The sequence below is a fragment of the Semicossyphus pulcher genome, unplaced genomic scaffold, assembly GCF_022749685.1.
Source record: "Semicossyphus pulcher isolate SPU_LCO1_2020_fin unplaced genomic scaffold, fSemPul1.0.p SCAF_22, whole genome shotgun sequence".
NCBI lineage: Eukaryota > Metazoa > Chordata > Actinopteri > Labriformes > Labridae > Semicossyphus > Semicossyphus pulcher.
Window position 1 is genome coordinate 12,588,337 of NW_027211696.1, and position 20,565 is coordinate 12,608,901.

General features: G+C 41.7%; 1 protein-coding gene across 1 annotated transcript; it reads left to right on the top strand.

Annotated features, from left to right (window-relative positions):
* The first annotated feature begins 17,924 nt into the window (after positions 1–17,924).
* Positions 17,925–20,363, top strand: LOC138602189 (sphingosine 1-phosphate receptor 3). Its single transcript, XM_069673612.1, has 2 exons — positions 17,925–18,042; positions 18,509–20,363. Exon 2 carries the CDS (start codon positions 18,574–18,576, stop codon positions 19,699–19,701), a length of 1,128 nt encoding a protein of 375 aa, XP_069529713.1. The 5' UTR covers positions 17,925–18,042; positions 18,509–18,573; the 3' UTR covers positions 19,702–20,363.
* Positions 20,364–20,565: the final 202 nt, after the last annotated feature.

Sequence of the window (20,565 nt, forward strand, 5' to 3'; positions counted from 1 at the left end):
AGGAACAAGAATATAGCATGGACCAATGTAACATTACACATCCCCACATGGGTTTTTAAAACACAAACTCGACAGGGAAGTAATTTAATAACAGTACCTCAAGATAAGATAATGACTATGACTGACCCCTTTATAAAGATGATCCATTTCCATTTGTGGGTGAGACGGAGTCCAAAAGGATTTATGAAATAGCACGTTACAGTTCCCAACAGGGGGAGGTACCAACACATCACTGAGCACTGAAGAAGGCTCCTTATTTGTGTTATTTTTATTAGTGAGTTTCATTTTAAAAACTTGAATTAAATTAACATATTGAATTTCATAAGTGGACTCTTAAATTCAGAAGAAGAAGAAGAGAAGATTCATTTTTTTAATTAATTAATGAATTTTTTTAATCCCCGAAGGGAAATTCAATCTGTTCACTCTGTTATTAGAAACGTGCTGCACGAACATAGGCCCGAAATACACACATGCACAGACAGGACTCTGTGCACATGCACTAACGGAGCGATGTCAGAGTGAGGAGGCTGCACATGGACATGCGCCCCGAGCAGTTGAGGATTCGGTGCCTTGCTCAAGGACAACTCGACAGTGCCCAGGAAGGGAACTTGCACCTCTCCAGCTACCAGCCCCAATTTCATACTTGGTCTTTTTTTGGCATTTTTGTTATTAACAGTATGTATAAATAACATACTGTTAATAATAGGATGAGGGACAGACAAAGGGGAAGTTGTGATGGGTGGGTGACATTTCAGTAAAAAGGTCACAGTAAGAAGGTTAGCATTAGACTTTTAGGGGACAAAATGATTCAAGCTAACATGTAGAATACTCAATAATATAGTGCATGTGAGCTACGTATTTGTTGCTCATAAACAGTGGTGGACAAAGTACACAACTTCATTACTTGAGGCAAAGTATAGATACTCCCGGTGAAATATTACTCCACTAAAAGTGAAAGTTGGTCGTCAATTATTACTAGAGTTAAAGTATTGGAGTATTCAAACTACTTTTACTTAATGAGTGAGTGCAGCCAAGGCTACATGAGTGTACATTCTGCTACCTTCTGTTTATTTAGGAAACATTATTTACATTTTTAAACTCACACACTACAGATCTACAGATCTGCAGCTCTAAAATATTAGGAACAATAATAGGAACAACCAAAAACACCTGATGACCAGGGAAAATGTCAGCCTGACTTTACACAGTGAGAAAAAGATCAAATTGTTTTTTCAGCAGGCCCTCATCATCTGGGACATTCTGACTGGACAGAAGAAGAGAGGTTTCCACTGCGAGAGCTCTGCACACTGGCCCATCTTTAACGGCAGCCATGACGGGAAGTTCTTTTCCAGGATGACCATAGACACTCTGAGCATCTATGAGACTCCATCTATGGGCTTGCTCGACAAGAAGAGTCTCAAGATTACCGGGATCAAGGACTTCTCTTGGTCTCCGGGTGATAACATCATAGCATTCTGGGTACCTGAGGACAAAGACATCCCAGCCAGAGTGGCTTTGATGCAGATGCCTTCCCGTCAGGAGATCCTTCAACGATTCAAGGCCTCTTGAATCGTCACGCTTCTCGGCCGTAGCCATCATTAGCAGCACTAAATGAGCTGCCTGATCTGAGTGACAGTTTGCGCTGCGTTTGCTCTACGTTCAGCCATGGAGACGCGCGAGGTACAGGTACAGCAACACCATTTAGACAAACCACACGCAGAACTACACGAAGACAAAAAAGAAAATTGATCAGCTGATTTCAGAGCGAGTAACGAGAACATTGATAAAAATGTAGTGGAGTCCGAAGTACAATATTTGTCTTTCAAATGAAGTGGAGTAAAAGTTTCCCCAAAAAATAATACTCAAGTAAAGTACAGATACTTAAAAAGTGTACTTAAGTACAGCACTCAAGTACATTTACTTTGTTACTGTCCACCCCTGCTCATAGAACACCACAGTCATAATATTGAAGGTTTTAAGAAGTGGATTAATGGATCAATAACACTGATGATCACGCTGCTCACACTCATCATTGAGCTTGTGGCTGAAATATTATTATTTGGATTAATAACATTTTTATAGTCAGGTAATGCACAGTCACAGTTTTTGTCTTCTAAATTAAATATTTACACAAATCAAGTTAAAGAGAGATTTTTATTTTATTTTATTGGCTGTGCTTCAGACGGTACAGTGCATCTGTTTCTTTGTGCTGACCTCTAGTGGAAAGTAACTGGTACTGTGCCTGAGCCTGTTCATATGATGATATATTAACAGAATACCCGAGCTGATTTGTTATTAAAATGTACTTTGTTACATTTAAAAACGCAATTAGAGTTTTAGGTTGATGCTGAAGTGGCCCAGATACATGTCTGAATATACTATTAGCACATTAGAAACTACTGTTCCTGACTTTTCACCACTCTTCCTGACTTTCCACCTGGTGGCTCATTAAAGAAACAAACTCTCATTGGTCGTTTGAGAGGTCTCCATCATCCTGATATGGCTTTGTGCCTCTAGAGGGCGCTAAAGATTTAAGTTTGACTCTTACAGCATGTTAAGTCAAAACTAACTTCAGACCTTCAGTGAATTACTGTAGTGATCGTGCAGGTCATTTAAAGGTACATAACCTCTCATTCATAGACAGCCTCTAAAGTCTGTCTCACAATGTATGCTTCGCGGGGGAAAATGTGTTTCTATCTTTTCCTTTTAACACTTTTTGGGCATAAAAGGAGCAGAAGAAGAAAAAGAAGACATAAAGTAAAAGTGACTGTGGTAGAAGTTTTTTATAGGACACACACAGCCCCAACCACAACCTTTTATGTGGGGCTGAGACGGCCTGCAGCAGCTGCTTCCTGATGGTTTCACTTATTTCTTTCCTCAGAGTTTTATTGATGTGACGAACGGTTGTTGTGATAAACTCTGCACCGACAATAACGGACGGAGCAGCGACTCTTGAAATGTCACAGGAAGTAATCGATTACATGAAACTGAGTTGGAAAGTCCACTAGTGGGAAGGTGATGCTCAAAACATATTTTTAGGAAAGGTTGACTCAACTCTCTCGTGTTACTGTAAAAGCCCCTGTGCATGCAGAAGCTGTTTGCAGCAGGGGGTGTCCTGGCTATGGCTATGTGTGACATTTTCTTTGTTTTCATTTAAATCCAGGCAGAAGCATTGCAGCTGATCAGTGTGATCCAGGACATTTAAACCTGCATGTTCACATAAAACTCCCCCCGACAATCGTGAGCAAAGTCTCGATTTTTTTGATGTTTCTAAAGATGATCTCTCCAGATGTTCCTGTGGTGTGAGGTATGTTAAGAGTGATTGTACTTCCCCCGATCTGCTCGGAAGGCCGTCGTGGCTGCACCGAGTTCAAATCGTAAGTATGAAACACGTACGATATTTGCGATCCTGTCGTGTGCGGGGAACCCCGAGGACATCCGAGCACACAGTCTGTGGAATGTGGAACGAAACATTAGCCAATGGCGAAGCATGCTGACTGAAACAGGAAGCACAACAACTGCAGCCTAGCGACAAAAGCGAACAGGGAGCATTGAGAAACATGTTCACGCCGTCTCCACCACTTTGTCATCATCGCCAATTCTTCCTTCCTGTCGTCCGCCATGTTTGTTTACTCTAAAGTCTCGTTTGATCGCGAGAGTTTTGCGACATTTCCACTTTTGAGAGTCGGACTCGTGAAATGATAATGGATTCTGTTAGTGTGTGGTGTAATCGCTGCTCTCCGCACACTACAGGAGCAAAACTGTTAAATCTATGATCATATATCGTCACGTGTGGGCTCTCTCACATTTTCAATATCTGCTAAGATTTGAAAAATCTTTTAGCGTGGGCCAGGCATTAAGGTGTTTAATTTATGTGTATAATAATGAGTCAAGTCTCAAGTAAATGCCGACCTTTGTTGTTAACTCTCTCCTCCAGAAGTCCAGGTTAGTCGCTGCCCCCGGCACACATGAAGACACTCAGATTGTGTTTCTGCAAAATCAGAGAAAAAAAATGATATTCCAGGAAGCGTAAATGCCAGTGTGCACTCTGTATAAACAGTGCTGTGGGTGTTTACATGCACTCCCATTCTCACTACCAAACTATTTTCGCTATCGCATATTTTTCAGTCGGATTTAGACAGAAGAAATATGGTATTTAATTCTGTTCAGGAGCTCCTCTTAACCTTTAGATGAGGTGAAAGCACAAAGTCAGGTCTGGATACTTATTCCACCATTATAAAATGCAGTAATGCATCCACGAGCACTTGAAAGGAAGCTTTTACCATTATTTTTAGATTGTTTTAGAAGGTGATTTTTGCACTGGTGTTCTCTTTGGCAAGCAGCCAACAACATGCTTCTCCTGCTCTAACAATCCAAAATGTCTGGAAAAGGCAACTATTCTCCTCCTCTCTTCCACGGTGCTAGATCTGAATGTTTATAGTTATTATGAAAGTCCAGAATAATATTAAGATTTTATAACCAGGGGCAAGTAAAGTCTCCTTTGGCCCCAATCACCTTTTTCTCGTGTGAACTGCCACGTTGCTGTTGCTAAAAGTGTTTCATCTGACCACAAGCATGCTTGCAGTGGCTTTCTGTAAATTGCATCGACAAGACAAAGTGTAAAATGTGCGTGTGTGTGTGTGTGTGTGCATGACTTCCTGAACCCCAGCCCTCCTGAGGTGTGACTTCCTGGCCTATTAACCTGCGGTCCTCTCTGGGTTCCTCTCTCTGTTACTACTCAGACACCACCCTGATCATCCTCTAAGGCATGCATTGATGCACACAGCCGCCTTCCCTGTATATGGCTGTGTGTGTATGTGTGTGTGTGGTGCTTGCACACAAAGCATTTCTAATGGGACATCCTCTGAGGAAGCTGTGTGACAATGCAGCTCCATAATGCAGCGACGAGTCCGACCGCAGGGATTGTTGGAGGTATTGCAGCCTGATGTTCTCTGTGGGGTTTCTGAGGGGCCAGCGAGGAAACACCTTCCAAACAAAGGGCCTTGAAAGAGCAACAGTTTGTTCTCAAATAAAGAGAACAATGTGTATGACACACAACAAAGTAGTTCACTGACAACATGTCAGCAGCTCCAGGGCTTAAAGAAGATTTTAAAAAGTGTTATATTGTACACCTCATCACGATGTGATCGTGCGCGATGAACACATCGCTGCAATTTTTGCGATAAATTTAAAAAATATATATTTTAAGCCTCTTGTTTCAACAGACAGTGATGATAAAGACCTTTTAAAAAACCTTTTTCTTATTATTTTTTTGAGTTCTTGAAAAGAGGAAGAGTAATGTGCGAGCTAGAGACGGACACAGAGCTAAAACCAACATGCAATGTTAAAGGTTTCCTCTTTTGTCTGTAGTTGCGTGCCATCAAAGGTATTACTCAAAATGACTAGGAATCAATGGCTACTCATAGGTTTGACTTGTAGAGTATGTAGTAATGTTTTATCGTGCAGACACAGTGCAGAAAAACCCTGCAATGAATAAAGTAAAACATAAGGAAGTGACTACATGCAGTTGTCTGGAACATGAAATACCATCTTGTATAAGGGCGTAGAATTGGGTGGTAGGGACACATCCCTACCAATGACTGTATATATAGATGGAGGACGCATCTCCATCTGCTCTCATTGCACGAAAGTGATGCCAAAATATTCCCTGTGGTAGGCGCTGCCATCTTGCGATGGTGACGTCATTTGGAGGCAGTGACTGCGCAGTAGAGATCGGCAGGTGGAGCCTCCGTATCCACTTCCACTAACTAAAACACACACTTAACTTACCGAAAAAACAGCAAAGATCCCGCACGCCGGCACACTTAACAGCTGAACAGCTTCTTGTGTTGGTCTGAGGTTAAAGTTCACAGATATGTAAACTTCAATGACTGTAGTGATTGTTTTAGTTACGTCTCCTCTCGCCGTTCCTCCTCTACTCTGCTAATCCGGAACAGATCGGCTGCAGGAGCTGGATTTGTCAACAGAGCTGTCAATCATCCTTTTTACAGCATCAAATAACTAATTAAAAATAAACCTGTCAGAAAAATGAACACTTGGCAGCACTCAGCATGATAACAACTAACTATAATGACAGAAACAATGTTTGAGGAAAATGTATCTGACGTGTATTTAGATTTTATAGTTTGACTCATGTCCCATCTGTTAACATGGAGGAGGCGGGCTTTATGACCTATACTGCAGCCAGTCAGCAGGGGGCGCTCCAAATGTTTTGGCTTCACTTTTCGGGAGCTGTCATGTCGTCCATCTTTTTATACCTACCTACCCTACCAGTATACAGAAATTACCGAATTGTCCCCACCATATGATACGCGTAACTGTTGCACTTTCAACCTGCGGAGGAGTCGTGCATTTGAGACTCTGACTCCAGTCTACAGATCAGTTCATTAACTTCACACTAAACTGAAATGTATACAGCGGAACATGTCTCATGCACAAATGACCACTTTCTGTGGTGCGACCAGGTGTCCATACGCACGCAATCTCTCTCTCCCTCTCGCTCTCCCAGAATGAGTGCAGTTCGTTTAAATATTATACACACCAACATTAATTAATATCGCTGCCCGAATGTCTTTGGTTACAGCGGGACTTTTGAAATGAAAACACCTCATCATCAAAGCGTGCGGTATAAAAAGTTATAATTGATGGATAAAATAAAGGATAAAACCGATTTGCTGCTGCAAATACCAGTTGCTGAGGTGGAGATATAGACACAGAGTTTGTTGTTCATATACTAAAGTAATTTCTTCTTTTCAAGCAGTAATGAAACAATAATAATTTGTGAATTCATAATTCCTTCATAAGGCAGGGAGAGCGCAGGTGAAGCAGAGAAATAGTTCTGTCCTCAACTAAACTACTCCCAGACTATTAGGAGATATAATGACATGAATAATCCTATTTTAAATCTTGCTAGAAAAATCAAACAAATTAAAAAAGATGTTGTCCCCATCAATGTTGCAATGAACACTACGCCCTTGCCCTTGCAGCAGAGAGCCGATCAAGTTATTACCAAAGGAGAAGTTGTTAAACTTCCTGTCTTTTGTGGGTGTTTGACACCATCGCAAAATCTTTGATTATATATATACACCTTTTACACTGCACGTCTGTGTGTGACATTTCCCTCCATTAACACCTTATGAAAACCTCACAGCAGGAACTGAATCTTTCTCAGCTGCAGACACTTTGTCAGCTGCACTCTCAGCCTTTAGCTCGTCGGCACCAGACAATCGCTCCGTTTCCGAGACAATCCTTCCACAGCCGTCAGTCGCAGACTGAACTTAAGTGTGTGTGCGTGTGTGTGCGTGGAGATGGCCAGGGTCAGGAAGGCACCAGTCGTAAGCGTCTAATGAAATATGTATACAGTTTGGGGAAAAGGGATGCACAGCTGGAACAGCTGCACAGTTTTACTATTGAGAGCATTTCACCTGTAAGGTCAAATCCCCATTAAACGTGAACGTCTAAATCCTGACAGATCCCTCAGGACTAAAGATACAATACTTAGACATTTGTTTAAATGTCAGCATGGGGACTGAGTCTGCTCTTATCGTATTTATTCTTAACAATGAGGTGATGGAGCCACAATAAGTGATGATTCTGCATGAGGTATTGTTCTTTCTCAGGCCTAATTTTATGGCATGACTAAAACTGGATTTTGACCCTTCTCATGGTCCACCTCTTCCTGGAAACAACACACTCACAAACCACTCAAAGGGAGCTGAAGACAGACACGTCAGAGAGTGTACCGTGGTCTGAGATGCTGCTTGTTGACATCATTGTAGATTTTCTTACTTGTTGTCTTTATATGGGGTTTTTGTAGAGGCAAATCTAACTGCTCTAAAGTCTGTTGATATGTGAGATACTGGCATTAATCCATTACCTGGTTACACAGCAGGGGTTTGGAGTACAGCCTAATGTTCAGCTACATTTAATAAGAAAGCTTTAATGGTTTCCTGAACACTTACTATGCATCTTAGTAATCTCCTTACTGGCTCGAGAGCAGTTTTATTGATCTCGCCAACAGGAAGCAAACAGATAAAAAAGATTCTTAAGAGGAGTCTGTCTGAATCAGACGGTTAATATGTTTTCTCTCACATTCAATATATATTACATCGCGTGGAAAAAACAGGGCAAAAATATTGCATAACATTTTGCAGCAACACCTACATTGCTGCTACCACGCTTTGGAGTCAAGTCGATGTAAATGGAGATACAAGACATTGATCCCACAGAACATCTACTTTAGATAATCTTATTATAGAGAACTAATGTTGTCTGACTTTTAAAAAGCAATCTGAGCACGCTAACCGAGGCTTTCGTTGGCATATTTTAGACATAACTGGTTTTAAATAGGATCTTATGGTTATAGCACTGAGAAATGAATGAAAAATGAACGGCAGTGACGACAGGAACATTGATTTGTGATGCATTTTAAGGCTAAGTACACAGTTTACGTGGGTGCCTGCTCTGAGCTCACCTTCAAAATGAGATCGAACTCTTGGGATGGTTTTATGGTGGCGTCAGAAAGTTCTGAAAACTGCTGTTATAAATAAAGTATATCTATATATATATATATATATATCTTATAAAGTTCATCCTACATTTTGATCATATTCCACTGATGAAATTTGCTTTTTGGTGGGTGAAAAACCACCAGCAAAGACTGCAGAGGAGTCAGAGTGAAGGTGAAGGTGCAACTTAATGCAACAACAGGATCTGACATTAAAACAGCGATCTCGAAGATCTCAGTTTCGTTCTCTTTGGAAGAACCTTTGATGATAAATGGTAATTGCGGAAGCTCACTTACCAGATATCCAGAAAGTGTTGCATGTGTATCTGTCGTCATCGAGTTTTTCTTTGTTTGTTCAGCCATAGTCGTGTGGTGGAAATCTGAAAATGAAGAGTTGACATCGATAATTTGTCTATGTATGTTTCTTTAATAGGGCCTTTGCAAAGGGATCAGTGCCAGACGAAATTACAAGGAATCTGAAAGAGACTGATAAAGAAAGCAAAGCTTACAGTTTCATATCCCGTTTCATGAGTTCAAATGTTTTTTGCCCATCCGTCTGGTCGCTGAGAAAAACAGTTGCAGTACCTTTTTGGTACAGACAGACTTCTTCTTTAGAGTACTTGCACTATGATAAGATCAAGTGAAAAGTTCAGACGTTCAGTCACACATTGAGTATATTGTATTTTTGGCTGACCGCCGGGGTCAGCCCTACGCATGGGTCTTTGTGTGACTGACTGACTGAGTAACCGAGTGAGTGAGTGACGGTACTTTCACAGCCGTGGAGAGAGAGAGTTGCGACATCGCAATGGTGGATCGTGAAGCATATTGGACCTCCGCTGACGCGACTCCGTGTCTATACGGCTCTGAATACTTTGTTTGGGGAGTAGGCGGGGCTGCTCCTCCGCTGCTCGTCCGCTGTCCTCACCTACGTCCGCAGCGCCCACCTGCTTTCAAACATGTTGTCATCGGCCTCATAAGGACAGTCCTAGTCAGACATTGCCCACAAAAGCGCACACTCACCTGATGGGGTCAGCCAGATACTAGCTTTTGACCTAGTCCTGTTCCATTACAGTAGATTTCCATTTACTCGCAACATTTACAGAAACTGGAAAAGCAGCCGCTTAGCTCCGCCTACCCTCTCTGGCAGACCAACCACTGCTGGGTGATGGGAAACGTGTCACTAACTGGGCGCCCCTTTTGATTTTTTCCGTGAAAGTCGCACCAGACACCCAGTCTGTAATACAGCAAATGCAAAGGCTTTCATCAGTGGGCCATAGGCTCAATCCCCATTGTGTTACCTCATTCGGCGATAGATAGTGACTTAACAGACATTTATTTACATGAAAATCTTCCAAATTATTACTATAATAAAAAGTGGAGAAAATATGTTTAAATCCTAAACAAAAATGTTTTAAAAATATGAAACAAAAATGTAGAATTTGTGAAAAAATCAAACTAAAGCCGATTCCACAGGGCCCTGCAGTGTACCTGTTCAGGCTTAGACAAAGGGCGGGGAGGTAACACTTTATGTGTCAGGGAGGTTGAGCTCTGGTTTCTGCTGGTTGAGTTCTGCTGTCTGTTGCATCAGTAGCACGAGGACGGAGAATGTAAATGCAATGAGGATGAGCAGGCTAAGACATTAGCATAGGCGATGCTGCCTCAGATTGTTTATCCAAAAGAAGTATATCTCTCTCTCACACACACAGCAGCATGCACGCTCATACACACAGAAGTAAGAACTCACAAAGAGAGTGTGATTTCACACTGCTGAGATTGGCTAAACTTTAAAGCTGTTCCACAACCCTTTCAGTGCTGGAGAACTGCGTTTTTTTTTCTATAAACAAATAGGTAGTGGCTTAACAGACATTTGATTATCACTGTAACCATGGCCTCTGGCCACAAACGTTTCCAAACTAGAATTACCGCCTTGTGGTTGAATGCCTCTGCCAATAATTAGCGTAGGAATTCTTGAGTTATAATTAGAAACGTGTGAGGTTACAGTGACCTTGACCTTTGACCTTTGAGCACCATAATCTAATCACAAAATTTCTTGATTCCAAGAGGACGTTTGTGCCAACTTTTATCATAATTAGTGTAGGAATTCTGAAGTTATAACCAGAAACGTGTTTTGAGAGGTCACAGTGACCTTGACCTTTGACCTTTGACCACCAAAATCGAATCAGTTCATCCTTGAGTCCAAGTGGACAATTGTGCCAAATTTTAAGAAATTCCCTCAAGGTGATACTGAGAAATCATGTTCACAAGAATGGGGCGGACGCACGGACAACCCGAAAACATAATGCATAAAAAGTAAGTGTTCCTGTGTGGGAGTCATTTTTTATCCCAGCATGAGTCTTGAGACTTTTCTACGCGCTCCACAGAGTTCTGACGACAATGCAACAGCCATTCATTCAGCAGTTAAGTCAGGCAATGACCAATGACTGCTGTACATCAATGCAACAAGCTCTGAGTACTAAAGACCTAATGGGCCCGAGAGAGAAAAGCATTGCCCGACCTTGTGATGAACGGCTATTGCTGTACACTCACATTAACCGCCTGGAAGGCCAGTTCAATTGCACTCAAGCAAAGGAGAGGAAACGGCTCGCTAACTAATGCAGTTAAGACGTTGTAGTTTAACGGACAACTTATCAGGGCCAAAAAAAGGTCTTCACATTGTTGAAGGAATTTTTAATAAACTATATTCATCTGATGTGTGAAAAATGATGTAACCTGAGCTGCTTTTGAGGTCATACACTTTGCAAGGCCTTTAATGACTACTCTTGATGTTTTTTAAAAAGCTGTTCTGTCCTGCACTCAGAGATAACTGTGTCAGTTGCAGGTGATTTCCATATACATTTGCTTGCCAACTGCAGTCCTGAAAGACACTGATAGAAGAGGTATTTCCATACAGCTTGGTTGCTACGTGTACTTGTTTCGTATCTAATTGTAGAAAACTCCAGAAGATCCAGTCCGAACCTGACACAGTTATAAATGAGTCATCTATAGGTAAGATTAAAAGGATGTAATGATGAGTTGAATTAGCATGAAAACAAGAGGAGCGCTGTTCAGTATTTAAGATGGGAATCTACATTACAGTGTCAGTCTGCTGGTCAATACTTCAAAAAACTCTTGATTGCATCAGATCCTGCCAGTCTGCTGTTTTTACTTTGAAGACTTCAACAGTTTTTAAAAAGCATTTTTCATTAGTGGCAGCCGAGGGGGTCGAGGCCTCTCATCTGGCCCAGGCTTTGATCTTTTCAGACACTACAACATAAAATAAAGGCAGTAGCCCTTTTCACACTGCGGTTCCTCCTCAGCGCCGTAATCATGCAGCCTTTGCCATTTCACACTGGACCAAGCAGAACAGTGTTGTGGAAGCAAACGTGCGTGAGGTGGAAACAAACAGCGCATGCTTTAAATACACTCACATGGCGCTGTTGTGCCCTGCCGGCTCTGCTGTTTACACAGACGCCGTTTCGCCTCTGCTGCGACCTCCGATGCCGGCTCAGAGGCGGAATGACTTTGCCCCACCATTATGCCTCTGTGCGCTTTAAATAGAAGGCGGAGTGTAACAGAGGCGTAATAAACCCGCCTTGAACTGGCAGTGTATAATGGGCTAGTGTTACAATAAAAACCATGAGCAACCTTTACAATATTACGCACTGCTTCGAATAATTTCACCTTGATAGAAGGGGATATTCTTTCTTATAAAGCATGCTTTTTAAATGGTTTGTTATCAGGACTGCTTTGGTAATGATTCATAAGTTAATGTTAATGTGTTATAGATCTGTTACGAGGCAATAATTAAAAACGTTTTGGTTGCAAGGTTTGTATAATCTTTGTCTCATTTTTATAGTATATATTTAGAATTAAATATGCTTTCTACATTTGACATTCTACACTGGATTGGATTCCTCTTAATCTAGGTATAACTGTGCATTTTGAGATCTCTTTCTGTAATTTGAATGTGAGGCGTGTCTCTTTCTTGTTTGTTTTTTACCAAATAATGTTGACACCTTTTACATCGACCTTTATAACTACAAATAAATGGATTACATTAAAGTCGAGCTGAAACGGCATTTCCAGAGTATCTAGCTTCCGTATCGTGACGTATTTCCGAGTGAAACAGGATGTGCAGGCGTATTATATAGAGGGATTTGATTTGATCGTTGAGAAGTGGGCGTAGACAGACGTTCTCCACAGCGCAGTAGCTAGCTAACTGACTGAGAGTTCTTGGTGCTCTGCGGCTAAATGCTGCAGATTGATTGGGAAATTTAGTTTTACCGGAGGAAAAAATGATCAGATTTTGATATAAGAATACGAAGAAATGAATTCTCTGTATTATTTTTTGCCTATATTGTCCAATAGATGCACAATATTACCGGGGATGTGATCTAAAAGGATTAAAATGACATTTTTCATTTCAGTTCGACTTTAATAAGAATACTGCTTTGTCTCTTTTTCTTTCTCTATTCATCAAAAACTTATTGGCTTAACTGCCAACACATGCATGTGACAATGGCCATAAATTAGTCTTGTAGACAAAAAAGGTACACCTGACAGTGCGAGCATTTGTTTTGGAAGAGAGTGATAGTATTTTTATTTTTTAAACACAGCTGTTTGCAGCATGCATAGCAGGTCTATTATAATAATGTACCCGGTGACCTACATGGACCTCACAGAGCCACTACTTGTAATGTATTTCTTAAATATACCAGACATTTTACACACTGGTTTCTGACCACGGTTGACTCGTGTTGTTGCTTGTGTGCAATCGCTGTTCCTTTATTCAGGCATTTCTCTCTTTATTAGCTGATCCTGTCCTGTAAGTACATGAGAAGAATTTGATCAAGAAAAATGTAGCCTACTCATACTTCCTTTGAACTAAATAACATATGACTAACTGTGAAACTTTGCAGGAGAAAACTGAGGCTATTTTGGTCTGTACCTCATCAGAATCTGTGTTGATGACATGCATTAAGATTAAATAGATAAAGCCAATTCTTTTGTGATGGTCTGATTTGCTTTTGCTGGTCTAGACTTGTTAAAAGCTCCTCACATTGGGTTTCAGTGTTAAATTTCTGGGTGGTGCTCTATTAAACCATATTTTTTCTTGCCATATGCATGTGTGAGGAGGTGAGGAAAATATGATGTGCCCTCACTTTCAGCGGAGCAGGCAGTAACCTTGGCTGGGAACCTTACAATTATCACGGAAGCCCTCAAAACGAGTCTGCTCGAGGAAAAACTGTGGATTCAGAGGTTTTTCCATGTTCAGTGTTAAGTGATTTCAGTCCATTACATTTGTGCTCGTATGGTAATGTCAGCCAGACTGATACTTTATAGCCTGTCGAGGAGCCAGTGTAGTATTATTGAAGTCTATTGGCAGGGTCTAAATAAAACCATCCGATTAATCTCTCAGCTGGAGGCAAATGAAATGGGAAATCAAAAGCACTTAATGTTAAAAGAAGCAAAGGTAAGAGCACTAAATATCCCTGCAGCGAAAGAAAGTGACAGAACTAAAGGCCTATTTCTGTTTGTGTGGCCTTCTCGAGCTGGCAGATCCTAGACTAAACTGTGCCACGGCTGAAATTACGCCTCAGAAACGTCTCCATGGCCTTGTTCTGTTATGTTGCATGCAACAGACCGCCGTGCCTAGAAATACTGCGGCCGCAAAGCCACAGGGCAGGAGGGGACTGTCCGCCAAGACTCACGGGGTGTGTTTTTGCCTCAAAATGGCGAGGGTGAAATTAAAGGCAGGGCTGTCATGTAATTGCACACGGACGTGCCCGCTGCCCACGGCTCTGACCCCAGCTCCTGCTCTCTAATGAAGGGTTGAGAGATTGAACAAGGCAAACCCCAGCAAAGTAATGGCTACCGTGGTGCCGGCCAAATAGATTTTGTAATGTGCTTATAAAGTACAGGGCCCTTATCTTTATTCTATCCGGCCTTTCTCACTTAACCATTAGTTCCCTGCTTTGAACGAGAGGCTATCATGTTACCAGTCACATAAACTGCATTATAATCAATTATGGATGTTCTTAGGATACTTTATATGTGTAGACATTTGTGAGCGTGCACCGCTTTTATATTGCATTATGATTAATAATGAATATCCTGATATGTTGATGCCCTGAGTCAAGAGATGTTAGTTAAATGCTTTATATCTAACAGTAAGCGGATCCTGGCAAGCTGTAAACTTTTTCAATAAATAATGTATCATATAACTTTTCATATCTGTTGTACTATCTAATCTGTTACTGTTACTGTAAATTGTTAATGTTTATTTATTTAGCAGAGCAAGTTTTTACATGCAAAATAAATAGATCTAAAGGTGCTTTTCGACCAAAAGTACCAGGAACTTTTAGTTCCAGGAACTTCTCTTCAAGGAACTAAATAGTTCCTGTGGCCCGTTGTTGTCGGCCTAAAGTCCCGGGAAGATTATGCAAATCAGGTCAGTGACGTATGAAGAAGCATAAAAAGTAACTGCACTACACCGCCAGTCCAGTAGGTGGCGGTAAAAAGAAGATGAAGGCCATACAACAAAGATGACACCAATAAACACTAACAGTTAGCCTGTTAGCATGGAGTAGATTCAGGCTTTCTTCTCTGACTCCATCTCAAAGCACGGTGAAATAAAACGCTGCGAGTACTCGACCAATCAGAAACGATCAGCGCTGCAGGCCCCGCCCTGAAAGTTCCTGGACCTTTGGAAAGTGCTACCTCCCGAGCAGGGACTTTTCAGGGGGTAAATCAATTACCCCGGAAATAAATCCTGGTTCCTGCAAGCGAAACGCACAGAGTTCCTCAAAAGGTTCCTAGTTCCTGGGGAAAGTTCCTGCTGTCGAAAAGCACCTTTAATGTAGAAATATGATGTTTATTACACATAATAAAATCCATATAAAGAATTACTAGTTATAGCTCCACCGTGACAGTCTGCAATATTAAACTTCTGACTATATGTTTATATATAAGTATTAATAAGAGTGGACATACGGCTTTATAAGATTAGGTTTGGTTCTTAAGTACATTTTGCTGATAATACTTTCTTTTAGTGAGAAACATTTTTACTTGTAAAGCAGTACATCTGCAGCGTGGTATTGCTACTTTTACTTAAATAAAGGACGTAAAAACTTCTTCCAACCACTAACAGTGTCACACATGAACTGTATACAGTACAGGGTCCAAGGCAAGCGGTAGTTAAGCAATGGAAACTTTCCCCCGAGGAATGGTTTTACCAGCTGTGAGGTCGGCTACTCTGAGGGAATGACGGTTGTATTGTAGATTACTTTCAAATGAGGGGTTGCAGCTTGTAGGTTTATACTTAAATAATATAGCACTATAATGGCAGGAAATCACACATATGGCGTATTGATGATTTAAGGGAGACGTACAGCTCCTGGTGCTGGAAAATGGCAGCGATAGAGAACTTTAATTACTGTCCTGCTGACAAAAATGAAAAGGAAAACCGAGCTCAGTGGTGGCTTACAGTTTAGAGAGGGTGGTCCAACAAAAGAGAAAACCCTCCACCCGTGCTCTTCTTCGGTAGTCTATGAATACACATAGACTAACTCTAACCGTATATTATGGGTTCTTACTTGCTGATGGTTTCATATTTGGCTCAAAGTTTATGTAAATGCAGATGTGAGCCCCACATCACTGCAGTTTTGCTGAAAAACCCAAGGTTTTTCCAACCATGTTCCCGCTCTGTTAATCCAGCTGCCTGGGCATAGTCCCGCTCTGTGATTGATCCCAGATTTGCTGCGGGTCCAGACTAACTATTTGGCTTTTTCCCTGAGATTTTCCCATTGCTGCTGGCACAGTGCGACCTGCAGGAAATGACTGAGAATTGTGACTGTAACAATGCTAATGGAGCAATGCCAGACCAAGGCTGTTTATTCAACCACACAAAACATTCCTCTGGGTTAATAACCACAGACACTGGAAGAGATCTGCTATTTAATGACTTGGTCTGTGATATATAATGTGCCTGGTTTGGGGAAAATTGCAAACAGCTTCATGTGTGGCACCGTATAAAGCAAAGCAGTAAGATTCTTAGCTTTTGAGTCACATTCACAAAGTGTACAAATTTAGGGCACAATGTTCATGACTCAGTTATTCTTGGTGCAAATTCAGGACTGTGTTTGAAGATAAAGTTTATTGTTTCAGTCACATGTATGTTGTTTTCTGTTTACTTTTAGCCAGAAAAGTCTTAAAATCTCTACAGTGTGGACTCCACATCGCCACATCTATTTCAAAGAGTCATCATCTGTCTTTCTACCTCCCAGACTCTCTGAGTCCTACTGCCTGCTGCCAGCCCTGCCCATCCTTCCTGGATATGAGGTCACGACAGACGGACCAGAACAAAGGATGGGCTGCAGTCATCTCAACTCCAACTCCTAAAGACTCCTTTCCCTATTCTACTTTGTGTCATTAGCAAGTAGAAACACAGTAGAGAAAATAAGTTACTTCAGGCTTAAGGCTTTTGTCATGTAAGCAGTATTATGTGTGCAGAAATCTGCAGAAAAGTGACTTTTGTTGCACTTTATCTCTATGAAATTAACATGAACCTTGTACATTGTTTCCATTTAGATTAATAGTAATACCCTACTCTTTTTCATATCTATTTTTATCAATCTGTAAAATAATCTCTTTATCTTGCAATTCACAGCTGGAATAGTTCAAGACAGCTAGCTAGCTTAAATGACTTAATTAGTTTAAGCTAGCCAAAATAATTTGAGACAGCTAGCTGTAATTAAAGATGTATATTCCCGATCCTTTGGGAGGGATGCAATGCACGCTGGGTGTTGTAGGAATGTAGAATGTGCGAAACCACGAACTGTTTGCACAACTTTCTCCGCAGCTATGGCGCCATTTTCAAATATTGTTTCTATCACTTACAGTGACTTTTTTCAGGGGCCAATTGCTCCTTCAAGTAAAGCTAGCAATTTAAACAAGCTAGCTATTTAAACATTCACGCAAGCTAGCTAGCTATTAAAGCCTGTATGATGAAGTAAGCTAAATGCCTTACAAGTTAAGAAATACTGACTAACTTAATTGTCTGTTCTTCCCAGAAAACATACCAAAATGTCCTGCTGAATTGTTTTTATTATCTTGTACAACACGAATCTACACTGAAACATTTTCCTGAGGGTCTTTTTAAACATGTCTGGGGCAATATAACTGCTTATTAAACACATTATGAGTCTCCACATACCTCCTGGCTTTGATAAGGTTTATGAATTGAACTGACCCTTCGGCAGTCCCAGCCTCTCTGTTCTCCCTGCCCGGGTTGGAGGGGGGGGGAGAGGGGGGAGTGACTTCCAGCCAACCGTCGACAGCTCCGGAGTTCTGAGACATCAGTGAAAGATGAGGAGCAGCTCTTTCCTATCGAGCGAAGACGAAGGAATAAAAGTTCAAATGAAGGAAATGCGGAAAATCGACTACTCAGCAATGAAATGTGTGTCTGGCAGTGTGAGTTCAACTTTCAACTAAAGGCTGTCTGCGAGCACCCCGCGGTAAGTCACACTAACTGCTCTCATTCGGGAAAACTAGACTGCTGAAATTGGCTCGAATAGATTAATTAGGTCTTAATTCTCTTTGAAGCGTGATCGATTAGCTATGTCTTACGTGTGTGATTGAGATTCAAAGTTAAGCTAATTTCATATCTAAAAAGCCAGTAATTTACATGTCAAAGTGAGCTCCTGACAGTTTGGGCAACGGTCCAGGATTCCTATGTAAACAAACAAACATGGTGTTTTTGAATGTGCAGACTGTATGTTTAGCCTACTATATTTTTTAACGTGTTCTGGCTGTATTTGCTATGCCTTGTGTCCTAATGTTTCCAAGGGAATAAGGAAAATGTGGTTATGCAGTTAAAATGCATCAGACAAAACCACTGATTGCTGTTTTACATTATAATAACCAAATATTGAACTATGAATCAGCTGCTTTCTATTTTAACACTCACATCTTCTGCTGCAGTTGAACACGTTGGATCTGCTGACACTGGACTCCTTGCTCACTTCTGACATCCAGTGTCAGCAGCCATGATCAACGCTCAGATATACCTCCACTACAACTACACAGGCAAGCTGGACCACCGGCCCAGCATTGGAACCAGCTCCGGCACTGTGGACACCAAAACCATCGTGTTCCTCATCATATGCAGCTTCATCGTCCTGGAGAACCTCACCGTGCTGGTCGCCATATGGAGAAACCACCGCTTCCACAACCGCATGTACTTCTTCATCGGCAACCTGGCTTTGTGCGACATGCTGGCCGGAGTCGCCTACCTGGTCAACCTGCTCTTGTCTGGAGAGAAGACCCTGCAGCTCTCACCTTTTCTGTGGTTCATCAGAGAGGGGAGCATGTTCGTGGCACTTGGTGCTTCCGTTTTCAGCCTTCTGGCTATTGCAATAGAGAGACACCTGACTATGATTAAAATGAGACCTTATGATGCCAACAAGAACTACAGAGTGTTTCTGCTCATAGGGGCCTGCTGGGTGATTGCCATCTCTCTTGGAGCTTTACCGATTCTGGGCTGGAACTGCCTGGACAACCTCCCTGATTGCTCCACAGTCCTTCCTCTCTACACCAAGAAATATGTAGGTTTCTGTATCATAGTTTTCATGCTTCTGCTCTTAGCCATGTCAATTCTGTACGCTCGCATCTACATCCTGGTAAAGTCCAGCAGCAGAAAGGTGAGCAAGAACAGAAACTCTGAGCATGCCATGTCCCTGCTGCGCACTGTCATCATCGTAGTCGGGGTCTTCATCGCCTGCTGGACGCCCATCTTCATCCTGCTACTGGTGGATGTGGCGTGTAAGCAGCGCTGCCCCATCCTCTACAAGGCGGACTGGTTCATCGCAGTGGCCGTGCTTAACTCGGCCATGAACCCAGTCATTTACACCCTGGCCAGTCGTGAGATGAGACGGGCCTTCCTGGGTCTGGTGTGCGGCGTTTGCTACAAGGGGAAGGCTTCTGGGAACGGCAGCGGGAACAGGCAGTCTCTGGAGCCGAGCCGCAGCAGGAGCAAGTCGTGGAGCAGCCAGAACAACCCCAACCAGAGCCAGCAGGGCTCCAGGCAGGCGGAGGCTGACGCGGCTCATGGAGAAGTCTCTGTGGTGGCAGGAGGGGCTGCTCAGGCTGTCCTAGAGAGTGACAGAAGAGAGTGAATGAAAGGAGGAAGATATCCAAGTAGGGGTCACAGGAATTTCAGTTAGAATGAAGGATTTCTTGAGGTCAGAGCAGTGGTTTCTCCTCTTTGCTTGTTACTTTGCATCTTTTTGAGGCTGACCAAGCTTGGCATTAGACTGATAGATGTAATTGAGTACAGGTCACACACATATCCACACACACCTCCAAAGAGGGCCTTGTAACAGTTATATGCAGCATTAACTCATTTGATTATCCATAAAATGCATGGTAGCAAAGCTGAAAACAGGGCTGTTTTTACATTAGCTTTTGAAAAGTGGACTTTTCTTTTTTAATTAAGGGACAGAATTGTACCTGTGTTTACAGATGTGACCATCGAATACATAAAAAAAGGGTGAAAATCACCTGCAATGAATTTAAAGTGCAATTATATTCCTGCAAAACAATGTAATGAAGAATGATTGTAGCCAAATATAAGTGTAAAGACAAACTATTTATTATTCTATACAATGTAATCTGTCATTTTGTATTTACTCAGTATTACTACAGTATGCGGTGCAGTTACTGTGAGGAAAACTGCACTATAAATTGTATATGTGATGTAAATTAGATAAAAGCAGAAGAGTTAAACTTGCTTCTCCTTTAATTGTATCAGTAGCATCAAAGTGCACTGTGCATCTGCTGCAACATCAGTAGCTTTAAGTGATACAAGGGCTCCACCTGCTGGGTAGAAGTGGTAGTTAATATCTTCTATGCTGACTCGATATTATCACTACATGCTGCATGTTCAGTACACAATCTCATCATTTTAGTACCATGTTAAAATATCTGCAAGTGTGTCAGGATTAAAATATGACTACACCAGGGCCCGGTTGTTCAAAGGT